Raw genomic sequence first — 13,438 nt, 5'->3', positions numbered from 1 at the left:
ACGATTTTCAAGCAATGTTTTTTTTTAATTTTTTGGTGCTATCGTCATGAACAGAGGTTGATGGACGACCCGCATGAGAGTGGGGAAGTTCTCGATGACTTCATGATCTTTACTGAATGTTTTGTACCACTCAAATACTCGTGTTTATGATAAAAAAAAGACTTTCAAAACCGATCTAAACAAACATATAGCCGCAGACACCGCTTATAGCCGAGTTTACAATAGCGCGACAGTCGTTCTTTCTTTTCGTTGCCAAGTGTAGCTGGGTTCTTCTTTTTAACGGAGTGGAGGTCTTCCTCTTCTACTGCTTCACCCGGCGGGTACTGCGTCGAATACTCTCAGAGCTGGAGTGTTTTCATCCATTCGAGCCAGCGTAGCCGTTATCTCTTAATTCGCTGAACTCTATCAATGGCGTTGTATATCTCATACAGCTCATCGTTCCATCGATTGCGGATTTCGCCGTAGCCAATGCGGAAATTAGCATAAATCTTTCGCAGAATCTTTCTCTCGAAAACTCGTAACGCCGACTCATCAGATGTTGTCATCGTCCACGCCTCTCCACTAAGTAGAAGGACGGGGATGATGTGTGACTCATAGAGTTTGGTCTTTGTTCGTCGAGAGAGGACTATACTTCACATTCTTCTCAGCTCAGCATGCTTAGTTTCCAGTTCCTTGGAGCTCATATCCCGTTATAGTGAGACCTCTTGAGTAGTGAGTTATGAAACCAGTACTTTTATGCGACCGTGTCAATTTTAATTGTAGGTTAGAGGCCTGGTCATCCATTAAAACAGGTAAGACTAATCATGTTTGTGGTAGTGGTGTTTGCTGATGGACGCGGTTTCGAATCAATACAAGTTATGATGTTCTGATTGAGACCCTTGCAGCGGTCGTCCTCGCCAACAGTGCGGCCGTCGTATGCGTTGTCTACGTCTACGTCATTATTACGATGGCCGACGTGATCAATATGTAGAATTTGTCGTTATCGGCTACGTAATCAGCGTATGAATACAAAACGGGCACGCATTTAATGTGACGTATGCATGCATAAGTGTGTATGTGAGTGTGTGTGTCTGTGGAGACATTAAGTGAAATGAACAGGTAAGCAAACAATTGCAATATCAACACATGCATTAACGTAACTACGTAAGTGTGCTTGTGTGTTAACAAACGGATTGAAGAACGAGACGTATAGGGTAGGTTGTGAGAGCAGAAAACCGCAAATAAATGCACAAAGTTACAATTTACGGTCGTGATTCGAATGCACAATGAACATTAAGGGCACCATCAAGACGTTTGAAAGTGATACTTAAAGTGGATATGTACATATGTGTGTGCGTATGTAACGGGTGATTTTTTTGAGGTTAGGATTTTCATGCATTAGTATTTGACAGATCACGTGGGATTTCAGACATGGTGTCAAAGAGAAAGATGCTCAGTATGCTTTGACATTTCATCATGAATAGACTTACTAACGAGCAACGCTTGCAAATCATTGAATTTTATTACCAAAATCAGTGTTCGGTTCGAAATGTGTTTCGCGCGCGTGTTTTGTTCAGCGATGAGGCTCATTTCTGGTTGAATGGCTACGTAAATAAGCAAAATTGCCGCATTTGGGGTGAAGAGCAACCAGAAGCCGTTCAAGAACTGCCCATGCATCCCGAAAAATGCACTGTTTGGTGTGGTTTGTACGCTGGTGGAATCATTGGACCGTATTTTTTCAAAGATGCTGTTGGACGCAACGTTACGGTGAATGGCGATCGCTATCGTTCGATGCTAACAAACTTTTTGTTGCCAAAAATGGAAGAACTGAACTTGGTTGACATGTGGTTTCAACAAGATGGCGCTACATGCCACACAGCTCGCGATTCTATGGCCATTTTGAGGGAAAACTTCGGACAACAATTCATCTCAAGAAATGGACCCGTAAGTTGGCCACCAAGATCATGCGATTTAACGCCTTTAGACTATTTTTTGTGGGGCTACGTCAAGTCTAAAGTCTACAGAAATAAGCCAGCAACTATTCCAGCTTTGGAAGACAACATTTCCGAAGAAATTCGGGCTATTCCGGCCGAAATGCTCGAAAAAGTTGCCCAAAATTGGACTTTCCGAATGGACCACCTAAGACGCAGCCGCGGTCAACATTTAAATGAAATTATCTTCAAAAAGTAAATGTCATGAACCAATCTAACGTTTCAAATAAAGAACCGATGAGATTTTGCAAATTTTATGCGTTTTTTTTTTTTAAAAAGTTATCAAGCTCTTAAAAAATCACCCTTTACATATGTATGTCCTAACATTGTAATTGCGCAATTGACGCTCATTTCCATTTGAGTTCACTCTTAGCTGGTTTATATGTAATATGTATGTACATATGTATGTGTGTATATGAGTTTGCTTAGCGTGCACTTTTTTAGTTTTTTATTTATTTTTTCCACTTTTGTGTTTTTGTATACAGGAGCGGCGGCCAGATTATTTGCCGGCGTCAGCTACGGAAGTGAAAAGCGTCAAAGTCGTCCTATAAGTCAGTGTGCGTAGGCACAAGGCAAGCAGGAAGTAAATGCTCTTAGTGGGCCACGGGTCTGTGGGTTACTTTAAGCGGTAATTATTCACGTCCGTGAGTGTCCCAGTGTTTATTAGATATTGGCGCCAATGTGGTAAATTTAGTATCACCATTAAAGCGATACGGATTTGTAGTCTGTGTGGATTTAAATACATTCGTACGTAGAATTCTTACCTATACGGATATATTGGTACATCCTTAGCCATGAACATGTATATATGTACATACATATGTATGTGAGCGGAAAATGAAGATGGCTTTTGGTAAAGGAATATAGCTCTTAAATTATAAGACTAAAGACAAGTCGCTTCTTCTTTACTGGCGTAGACACCACTTACGCAATTATAGCCGAGTTAACAAACAGCGCGCCAGTCGTTTCTTCTTTTCGCTACGTGACCGCAATTGAATATTCCAAGCGAAGCCAGGTCCTTTTCCATCTGGTCTTTCCAACGGAGTGGAGGTCTTTCTCTTCCTCTGTTTCCCAAGGCGGGTACAGCATCGAGCTTTCGGAGCTGGAGTATTTTCGACCATTCGGACAACATGACCTAGCCAGCATAGCCGCTGTCTTTCAATTCGCTGAATAATGTCAATAAATGCAAGACGAGTAGACAACTAATTAGCTGTCGGTTGTAATTGTAGCTTCTCGACGTCGTAACTTCCCTGTCGATGTTATATCTTGGGAGCGTTAAAGGCATTGGAGACATGTTGTCCATCTTTCACAACATAATCGATCTGGTTTTGAACATTTCCATCCGGATACTGTCAACTAGCTTGATGAATTTTCTTGTGCTAGAATCTAGAACCACCGACAAGCATATTTCGTGTTCCGCGAAGTCAGTCATCCTCACACACACATTAGTAAAAGTTTCGCCATGGAAGCTGATTTTACCAACTGCCTTCTTGCCCACCCTTTGAAAAATGTTTACACCGTAGCGGGAACAGTCGTCATAAGCACGCTCCAGACGCTCATGAAAGGCATCTTTGGTCAAATCATCCTTCTCTCGGGGCGTGGGTGCGAATCAATGTTATATGGAAACATTTTGCATTAATGCGGGTTGTGGCTAGACGCTCATCCACCACGTTGGCTACCGCATTCTACCATAGACTAGTTCATATTCTAAGTGAGCGCGGCAAGGACACAAGACTAGGAATTGAATATCGCCGTACGACTGTCATTGCTTATCCTAACTATAGCTCAACATATATCGGCTAATATGCAATACAGAATATATGAAAATGATCTTTACTCTTAGTTACATTTGGCGATTTTTAAACTCTACTCAACCTTATCAAAATACATATTCAAGATTATGAATAACACAACGCACTTTATTTATGGCTGCCGCTGCAAAACCGCTAATCAATACTTTAGGCAAGACATTTACCAAAGCGTTTTACTAGTAACCGATAGATGGCACAGTAAACGGTTAATTATAATATTAAGGAATGAAGAAACTCTGAAACCTTTCAATTTAGTAACACCCCAATTTCACCACCAATAATAAACATCAGCTGATTTCTGTTGGTAATTTGTAGATTATTACTTATTTTAAAACATTGATTCGTCTCAGAAGATTAAATAATGAAACATGATAGAAAAGAACAGTTATAAGAACAGAATTTAAACGAATATTTATTTATAAACCTACATTTTCTGATAAAATTATTTAAGAATATGTCGCACAAAGCAAAATGGAAATAATGCATGCTGTTGGCAACGCAGAATATTTTACAATGCATTTGGCAACGCAATCACGAGTAATTTCTCAGTACAGAAAGAAAATTTGCAAACGGCGGAGACAAAATTCGTAAACAAAAAGGGTTTTTAATTCTTAAAAAGTGTATTAAAATATTCAACTGAAATAAAATTATGTGAGCCACACACAAGTTAACGTTTGATGTAAGTGAAAGATAAGTTTATTGGTTATAATTCATTTGAAGTGGAAAAGTGCATTGGTTGAGTGCGAGCAAGCAGATAAAACGAATCGTTCCAATTGGATTGAGAATGTAAGATTTTTGTTTGTCACGGTGTGCGCGGTGGTTGGTGTGTGGCGGTAATGGCCCTCAAGACCAACCAACCTGCCCGTTGCTATTACTGCTGCCGCTGTCGCTGTCGCTGCCCATCAACTTTGGTGCTAGTACTAGTGCTAGTAGTGCCAGTGGTCCTGCTGCTGCACTCAAAGCGGAAAAGGATGCGCCGTGTTTGTTTAATTTATGTGCGTGCGTATGTTCGTTTGCTTGTTTTGGGCGGGGTGGAAATGTCAAGGAAATTTGATGTAAAATGTTCATGTGAGTGCCGCTGCAAGGTAAAAAAATGTACACGAATCATAAAAAAAGTGAAAAGTGTGAAGAAGATGCAAAGAAATGGGAAAGCCGAGAGCGGGACTACAAAGAAGTAAAAGCACAGAGAAGTGATCAACTGTTGTCACCGCCCTTTGCCTGGTGCGCAAAGTGACTGCCAAGTGAACCATATGAGCTTCATTTACCAGGCATTAGATCCATTTCTGAAATGTGGATAATAAGTGTTTTTTTGTCCAATACGAATGGAAATTATTATTTAAAATCAAAAAACACCTTTTCCTTAACAATCTAATATTCCAACAACTATATTGACATTTAATACATATTTGTTATCACCGCCCAAAACCTGTCTTAAAGCATTTGTGATATTATCACTTAACTGGGTTACAAAAGAAGTGTTCGTTGAAGTGCTAATTAGTTCTTGCTGCAGCATGAGTGCTACAAATGATTTATTAATTAGCTTTAAAGGGTTAATTGATGCAGTGTAGTGTGCATATGTAGTGAAAGGACATTCTTTGTGTTAGGTTTACATATAGCGGCAGTGCAAAGTTATTCAAAAAAGAATTTCAAGGTGTTAATAGGCATTGCAAAGAAATTTCGTACCTCAACTCTCATTTACACACTATTTTCTCTTTGTTGTATTATGCTCTCTTTCATTTTCTACTTCTACGCTCATTTTTAGGGCGAGTCTCCCATCGTGTTGCCATACTATTGTCAATATTTTCCAACACGTACATATTTGTAACATCTAATGAATATAATATTATTAAAAAATATCTTGTGAAGTTGTAATACAAATGTAACTGTAATTATATAGTCAATGCTATATAATAATAAATAAAAAAAGTCTTAAAACATTATTGAATAAAGACTAATTTTATAAAGTTAATTAACGTCAAACAAAGGTTAAACGTTAGCAAAAGCCAAACAAAACTAATTACAATAATGATTTGAAGCAAAATAATTAAATTGATTTAATTACAACTTGAACCGAAAAAATTTTATGTTGATAATAATAAGAATTGCCAACTAGTTTTTTCCCCGCCAAGGTGTATTACGTTACCTTATAATTGTAAGCCTTTAATTACTACAAAATAAGTGATATGTTCAAATAGTGGCAGCCGGCTAAATGAAGCTACTGACGATATCGGTAAACACTTGTACCTTGCATATATCTTGCAAAATTTATCTATTGCAAGACCACACACACCAATTTAATTACAAATCACAGTCTCCCGACCGTATCAATGAATCTCATACTAGTGTTTTTTTTTTTACCTATGAGGGTACATTGCTCTCCAGCTTCACTTTCGTTCAAGACATAAAACCTGACATAAAATTAGATAAAATCAGCGAAAAATCTTATCAAACTGCGAACATTTCAACGTCAATAAGTTGAAAAGTTGCTACGGATGCAGTGGTGAGCCATCAACTAAATAGCATTGGGGAAATGGTGAATGATGAATTACGTACTTATGTACGTATCGTCAATGCGGACAAGCGTAAAATGGTACACATACGCACCGATACGCAAGGTGCCGCTGTTGTGAGTAACTATTGTTGTAAGAAGTTTGTGGGGGAGATGCATATCATGAAGAATCCATTTCCGATTGAAAATTCATTTCTTTCACAACACAGTTCCTTCCGTGGTTATCAGTCGGAGGCACCGCAGCTAGGTGATGTGCAAAGAGATAAACAGAAAACACTTTTTTCGTTTATTGTCTGTTGTAACACTTTTACTATGATACGGCAAAGTTATTGGGTTTGTTGACTGCTGTTTGTTGTTACTTTTAAGCAAACGTTTCTCATTGTTTGCTATTTGGTGCAAGCACGTTGAAAGTCGAGATGTGGTGGAGGGCAGAGCAAGTACTGCATCATAAGGATGAAACCCTGCCGCAAACATACGGCATACATATATACGCTTTGAATGTTGAAAGTGTGAATGTCCATAAAAGTTGTGATTGACATATTCATACCCAAACGGATACAGCAATGACAGCGTTGGGCTGATGTTTCTTATATTTCTTCCACATGAGTAGATGATGGACTATATGTTTTCCCACAAACACGGCAGACTTATTGTTGTTTTTACGCTCGTTGACTGTTGGTTGTGAAGTGCATTGAACCACCTTACTTTATCTACGTTGCGTTGTCACACAATTTAAAACTTTACAATCCACCTTTTATCTTAATAGCGTTCTTCCCAAATTATATGAAATGTTGTTTTTCGCATATTTTGTATGGCGTAAATTAAATTAGACAAAATTTCAAGTTTCTTATAGATGTGCTAGAGTTTTCGTGTAAGAGTTTTTGACTGACATCGACAACAGCTAAAATCAAAAATAGCAACTCAAACTTTTAGCGCAACACGGATGCGAACACAGTAGCCTAGAAAAGTGGTGGCGGAGCGAGCGAGCGAGCGTGGCGGTGAACACTATTTGTACATGTAGTCGAAAAAGTTGCCAATTGAGTATTTAGGCAAATTGGCGCTAGTTATTTAGTTGACTGTACATTGGTACGAAAGTGTCCTCGTCAATATTCTGGCAAAGCGTGGACTTTGACAAGGATACAGCTTTAAAAGGAATTGTTCTGCTCAGCGCATTTGGGCGGAAAATAAATTTGAAAGCAGCAGTAACGACAGCAATTCATCAAATTATCAATTATTAAAAATGGCAGAGGATGAAATTTTGTTCGACGATGTTTACGAATTATGCGAAGTCATTGGAAAGTAAGTTATACACAAAACTAATGCCGCATGTAATATTCTCTTCAATAAATTATTTGGTTTCATATTTACAGAGGCCCATTTTCCATTGTACGACGTTGCATACACAGAGAATCAAACCAACAGTTTGCTGTCAAAATTGTCGATGTGGCGAAGTTTACAGCGAGTCCTGGCCTGAGCACAGCTGGTAAGTGTGACAAAATATTTGAATACAATATTAGTTGTGGCGTAAATAAATTATAATTAAGCGCTATAATTATTCTAAGTTATAGGCTTCGAAAGCTTTATTTTAAACCAATGTTAACGTCTGTTGTGCCATTTTCTCGTTTCTATTTTATTACTCGTTTAATGAACGTGTAATTTAAAGTAAATATTATTGAAATTATTAAATTCGGCTATTGCGGACAACTACACGCACGCATCTACAATAATTTATCTGCTTCAAGCTACACTTTTATGTTTGTATGTATGTATAGCACATATTTCTACAGTATATTTTTAGGTTTACTTACCCTTTAGAAGGCAGGCCTGTTGGCATGATTGTTTTGATTCATTACTTCACATTATTCATGTATTGCTTGTCGCAATATGGTGTTTCTAACTGTTTCGCTCGCTGAGCTAGCTGTGACTGGTTGACTGGCGGGCAGACAGGCAATGAAGTGCCATTAAAGCCTATTACGAGGCACATTAGTCGCATAACACATTTTGCTTTCTGATTAATGGCCACCACGTTTAGTGGCGCTTTTCAAATAGGTTGTTTATTTTTGAAATATGCCGTTAACTTTATATCTTTAATAAACTTGAACGACCAAAAGCTATACTAAAAGCGAAAAGTTTTTTAATTTAATTTTTTTAGAATGCAGTTTATCAAAAATCATTTTAGTATTAACTGAAAGTATGAGAACAAATACCTTCTAATAATTATCATTAGTTCATTATACTTTAACCAATTTAAACAAATTGTTTTACACAATGCTAGCCAAAGAAAATACATATACGCTCATAAATGTAGGTTTACTGTTACAACCGAATTGCTTTTTCTTTAATAGGCAAATCATTTGAATTTATTCACTTATTTATATCTATGTACGTTTGTAGATTTCAACACACAATATTTAATGCTTATGAATATTTTTAACAACCAGAAATCTCTTTTAGCCTCAGTTTTCTTAGACTTTTATTAGCATATGTTTTTATTAGGATGATCCTCAAAGTTAAACTGACTTAAAAAAATGTAAACCAAGTATAGTAAACCTTTACCGTTACCGTTACAGTTTGTGTTTTCGATTGATTAAAATTCAGATTTTGTGTCTTTTGTAATTGAATCGTTTGAAAATTCAGGTTAAATCCACAAAATTGTGATTTTTTAAGAGACATTTTATTTAATAAATAAATAAGTATGTACAAAAGGAATTTGCAAAATTTCATGTACATTAGTAATCATATTTAAAAATTTTGAATTGCCTTGTCGTTCCGTTAGCCAAGCTCCAGTAGGAAAAACGGTGACTGGCAGTGAGGAAGATTTTCCTGCCTAAATATATTAAAAATAAACTAATTTATTATTACAATATGTTTATAAATGTACTGATCAAAGAACTAGTAAACCTTTTGATTTTTGGCAAAATTGCAACTTTCGAAAAAATTCTGTTAAAAAATTATTTTTTTATTTAATATAATTCAGTATGCAATTATAAAAACTTAAAGTTTTCAGTATTGTTTGTTTAATATTTTACTGGCTTTTTATGAAATTTACGAATTTCCTTCTTTTGCCATTATTGACATTTCATTGCCTTAAAGTGTGCCTTGACGATTACCCTAGTACAAGCAGAGCCATATACCCATTTATGAATACGATTATCACACGCCTGTACAAAAAGCGTTTTTCTTTAATTAAGCCTTTAGATAAGTACCGTAAAATGCAAACTTGTTATGCTTACAACATACTCTATTTATAATAAATTTTAAATACTTCAGCATTGTGTAAGGCAACAGCTTGTGGCAGCGATTATCTGGTTACCGCTGTATAGCCGTTTGCTTTATTCACATTGTACATTCACCTCTTCCTAATTTTCTCTCCCACTTTACTTTGTCTTTTCTGAAATTTTTTTATGTAAATGTGTACGCCCGTTTGTCCCTTTGGATGCGAACCTTTTTAATATAATTAGAACAAAATATGCTCATTGCAGACTTGAAGCGCGAAGCGACAATATGCCACATGCTGAAACATCCGCATATAGTCGAGTTGCTGGAGACGTACAGCTCAGAGGGCATGCTGTACATGGTGTTCGAATTGTATGTATGCGCTCCTCCAACCTAATATTGCTTACATATATGTACAAGCATACAAACACATACATACATACATATGTACATATGTATGCGTGCATATTGTAACAATTTTACACTTGATTTTGAAAATGTTGTGCTAATTTTTATTGTTGTTACTCTGCTCATTTTTCTTTATATAAACGCGCGTGTGTGTGTGTGTGGGTGTGCGTGTGCCGTTTGTGCGCTGCACTCATATTCACTTACAGCATGGAAGGTTCTGATCTGTGCTTCGAAGTGGTGCGTCGTGCTGTGGCTGGCTTTGTATACAGCGAAGCTGTGGCATGGTTAGTATAATTATCTCATCCCATCATATTCTTCGTTCATTATGTCCACATTACCAACACATCTACTTGAAATTCAATAACATATGCACAAAATATACATACATACATATATATGTAGTACATGTACATACATGGTACAAGCAGAGTGACACGTGCTAATGAAACAAAAAAACCTTCCTAAAGTCATTACATGCGTCAAATATTGGAGGCGTTACGTTACTGCCATGAAAACGACATTTTGCATAGAGATGTGAGGCCGGCGTGTGCATTACTCGCCACAGTGGACAATTCAGCGCCGGTGAAATTGGGCGGTTTTGGTTCGGCTATACAACTGCCTGGTGGTAGGGAGACAATCGAGACACATGGTTCGTAGTATGATTTCTTACATTTATCACACTAGTTGTACCTAAACATGGCTAATATTGTAAATGTACATGGTACTCTTGGTTTTGTAGGCCGCGTCGGTTGTCCGCACTATATGGCGCCCGAGGTGGTGACGCGTCGCTTATATGGAAAAGGCTGTGATGTTTGGGGTGCAGGTGTTATGCTGCATGTGCTGTTGTCTGGTCGTCTGCCGTTTCTCGGCTCGGGTATAAGACTGCAAAATTCCATAGCGCGTGGACGTGTTTCGGTAAGTTTTGCTGCATGCTCATCATAACGGTGACTGTTACTTTAAACACACATTTCAGTTTGAAGCTCCCGAATGGAAATCAATCTCCACAACGGCTAAGGATTTGGTTATGAAAATGCTCTCGGCGAATCCACATCACAGACCGTCTATAACGGAGGTGTTGGAACATCCTTGGATGCGGGTAAATATGCCTTCGCACAACCATTACATTTATATGCGTATCATACTAACACTCCTGTTTCCTGTTGTTGTTGGCGCCATTTAGGATCGCGATAAGCTGCAACGTCAACATTTGGCGGACACAGTTGAGGAATTGAAGCGTTACAATGCGCGCCGCAAACTAAAAGGTGCTGTGCAAGCAATTGCCGGTGGCACAACGTTAGATCCACTATTCGGCACAGACACCGACTCAAGTATGCATGCCACACTGCACTTGGCCGTAAAGTTTCCAACTAACTTTTGCATTTTGTATTGTTGTAGTGCCCGTGGCGTCTGCTTCGGATATGTTGAATGAATGGGCCGACGAGGAGGCGGGCATTGAAGCCGTGCAACGCATACTAGACTGCCTCGATGACATATACGCGCTGCAGGATTCCAATGTCGATCCTGAAGTTTTGCGTGAGATGTTGCGCGATGGACGATTGCACCAATTTTTACAGGTTGGTTGGCGCTCAATTAACAAATAACTGTATTTGTATTATAATTGCTAATATTCTGCGTTTATGTTTTCAAGCAGTTGTTTGATCGCATTACGTCGACAGTGGTGTCGCCGTCTCGTGCACCACCCGGTGATGCTGTGGCACGATGTAGAGACGTCATAGAATCAGTGTCATCAGTTGGCGGCAATAAGTACTTAAAGGATGAGTTGATGCAGGTTTTAGCATCGCCACATGTTCAGGTATGTTGCAAGATTTATCTATTCTAGCACATAAAATCATTTAAGTAACAACGTAGTTACACAGATTTATGCTATAAGAAGGTGAACGCAAGAATCTGAATAGAGAAAAAGTTTAAAAATATGTCTTTAAATGATCCGTATAGTTCGCGATTTTGTATGTTCAATTAACTATACAATTCTCAAAATTTTACATATATACATACATACATATGTATATAGCTAGCACTCACAGAGAAAAATACTTTTGGCGGTTTGGTAATGTAACAGAAAGAGTTTGGTAGTTATTTTTCAACCGAATGAAATTATACTGTCTAAAAAAGGTGATAATATTGTATTATAAAAACAATAACAAATATTTATTTTTATTGAGTATAACAAATTTGTCTGTATGTAAGCTACTTCAAATTATGTTTTAAGAATATTTTCGAAGTACTGTATATTTTTCTAATATTACAACAAACATACCTATATATATGTATATAAAAGTCAAATTAAGCTTAGAATAAAAGTCTTCAATGTTGTCATTCAATTTAATAATCTATGTAATATTTAGTTTATATTTTAAAAGATCCATTTCGATGTTCTATACTTAAAAAAAACAGAAACTTCAAATTTACTGGGGAAAGTTTAATATAATTCGAAAGAACATTCTTTGACATTTATTTTTTGAAGATTATCTCTTTCAAATGTTGACCTCGGCTACGTCTCAGATGGTCCATCCGTCGAGTCCAATTTTCGATGACATGCATGATGTTTTGTTCCACGGCCTGAATCGAAGCGGGATTATCCGCATAGTTCAGACACAGGAAAAGTGTAACGGTGTAATATCAAATATTGGTGGCCAATTGACCGGCCCGAAACGTAAAGTTATCTCCTCACTGAAGTGGTTTTGCAATAAATCCATTGATTGATGCGATGTGTGGGAAGTAGATGAAATGCCAGCTCTTAAATCTCTTCATGGTGCTCTTCGTCCCAAATGCGGAAATTTTGTATATTATATACCCAATGATCCAGAAATGGGCCTCATTGCTGAACAAAATTTGGCTCGAAAGCTTCGAAATTTGGAACTTTTCAAGAGCTCATAGAGCGAAGCTATGGCGCTTGCGAAGGTTGAGTGGTTTCAGTTCTTGCAAAAGCTGGTCAAGTCGTTGCATAAGTCAGTCCGAGTTGTTGCGAACGGCGCCCAATCGACTCTCTCCGGTCTTCGTGTACACTATCAGCTACGGCTGTTATATTTTCTTCACTACACGAAAATAACATGACAACTTGACACGACCCATGCGGGATCTGTCAAAAAAAAGGCTATTGAAAAAAGTAACTCTCTTTGGATCCACCGTTAAATGTACATTCACAGAATTTTAAGTCCTTAAATACTGGTGGAATAATTTTGAAAAATTTTGGATTCCTTTGCTACCGTAGTTGATATCCAGGCGGCTCTTCAAAAAGGTATCTGACGGCATTAAATTATTAACATTCCAAAAAAAAACATAGAATTTTTATTTCTTGCAAAATGACAGTTTCGATTTTTGTGAAAAAAATTAACATTCACAATTGGAAATTTTTTACAAAAATTTTTTAGTCATTTCCTGAAAAATTTCCATTCGACCGGTTCGACGACATTTTCCTCACTGGCACTGAAAACAGCGTTTCGAGAATTTATTTTTTGGAGCCTATTATTCTTAAGTTAAAAATTCTTACAAAAACTTATTAA

General features: G+C 37.5%; 1 protein-coding gene across 5 annotated transcripts in view; it reads left to right on the top strand.

Annotated features, from left to right (window-relative positions):
• The first annotated feature begins 4,301 nt into the window (after positions 1-4,301).
• Positions 4,302-13,438, top strand: part of LOC105225732 (peripheral plasma membrane protein CASK) — a 90,869-nt gene continuing 81,732 nt past the window's right edge. For 2 of the 5 annotated variants that reach the window (XM_019990054.3, XM_019990052.3), the window contains exons 1-11: positions 4,302-4,460; positions 7,134-7,589; positions 7,661-7,773; positions 9,773-9,878; positions 10,121-10,198; positions 10,382-10,563; positions 10,654-10,829; positions 10,888-11,010; positions 11,095-11,242; positions 11,310-11,488; positions 11,566-11,727. In XM_019990054.3, the coding sequence (XP_019845613.1) occupies positions 7,531-7,589; positions 7,661-7,773; positions 9,773-9,878; positions 10,121-10,198; positions 10,382-10,563; positions 10,654-10,829; positions 10,888-11,010; positions 11,095-11,242; positions 11,310-11,488; positions 11,566-11,727 (1,326 nt within the window). In that variant the 5' untranslated portion in view covers positions 4,302-4,460; positions 7,134-7,530. Of the gene's footprint in view, positions 4,461-7,133; positions 7,590-7,660; positions 7,774-9,751; positions 9,879-10,120; positions 10,199-10,381; positions 10,564-10,653; positions 10,830-10,887; positions 11,011-11,094; positions 11,243-11,309; positions 11,489-11,565; positions 11,728-13,438 lie in introns of all 5 variants that reach the window. The other 3 variants (XM_029549977.2, XM_019990053.3, XM_049449268.1) reach the window with 3 other exon arrangements.

The sequence above is a fragment of the Bactrocera dorsalis genome, chromosome 2 (genome assembly GCF_023373825.1).
Source record: "Bactrocera dorsalis isolate Fly_Bdor chromosome 2, ASM2337382v1, whole genome shotgun sequence".
Classification (NCBI taxonomy): Eukaryota; Metazoa; Arthropoda; class Insecta; order Diptera; family Tephritidae; genus Bactrocera; species Bactrocera dorsalis.
This window is presented reverse-complemented; position numbering and strand designations above follow the sequence as displayed.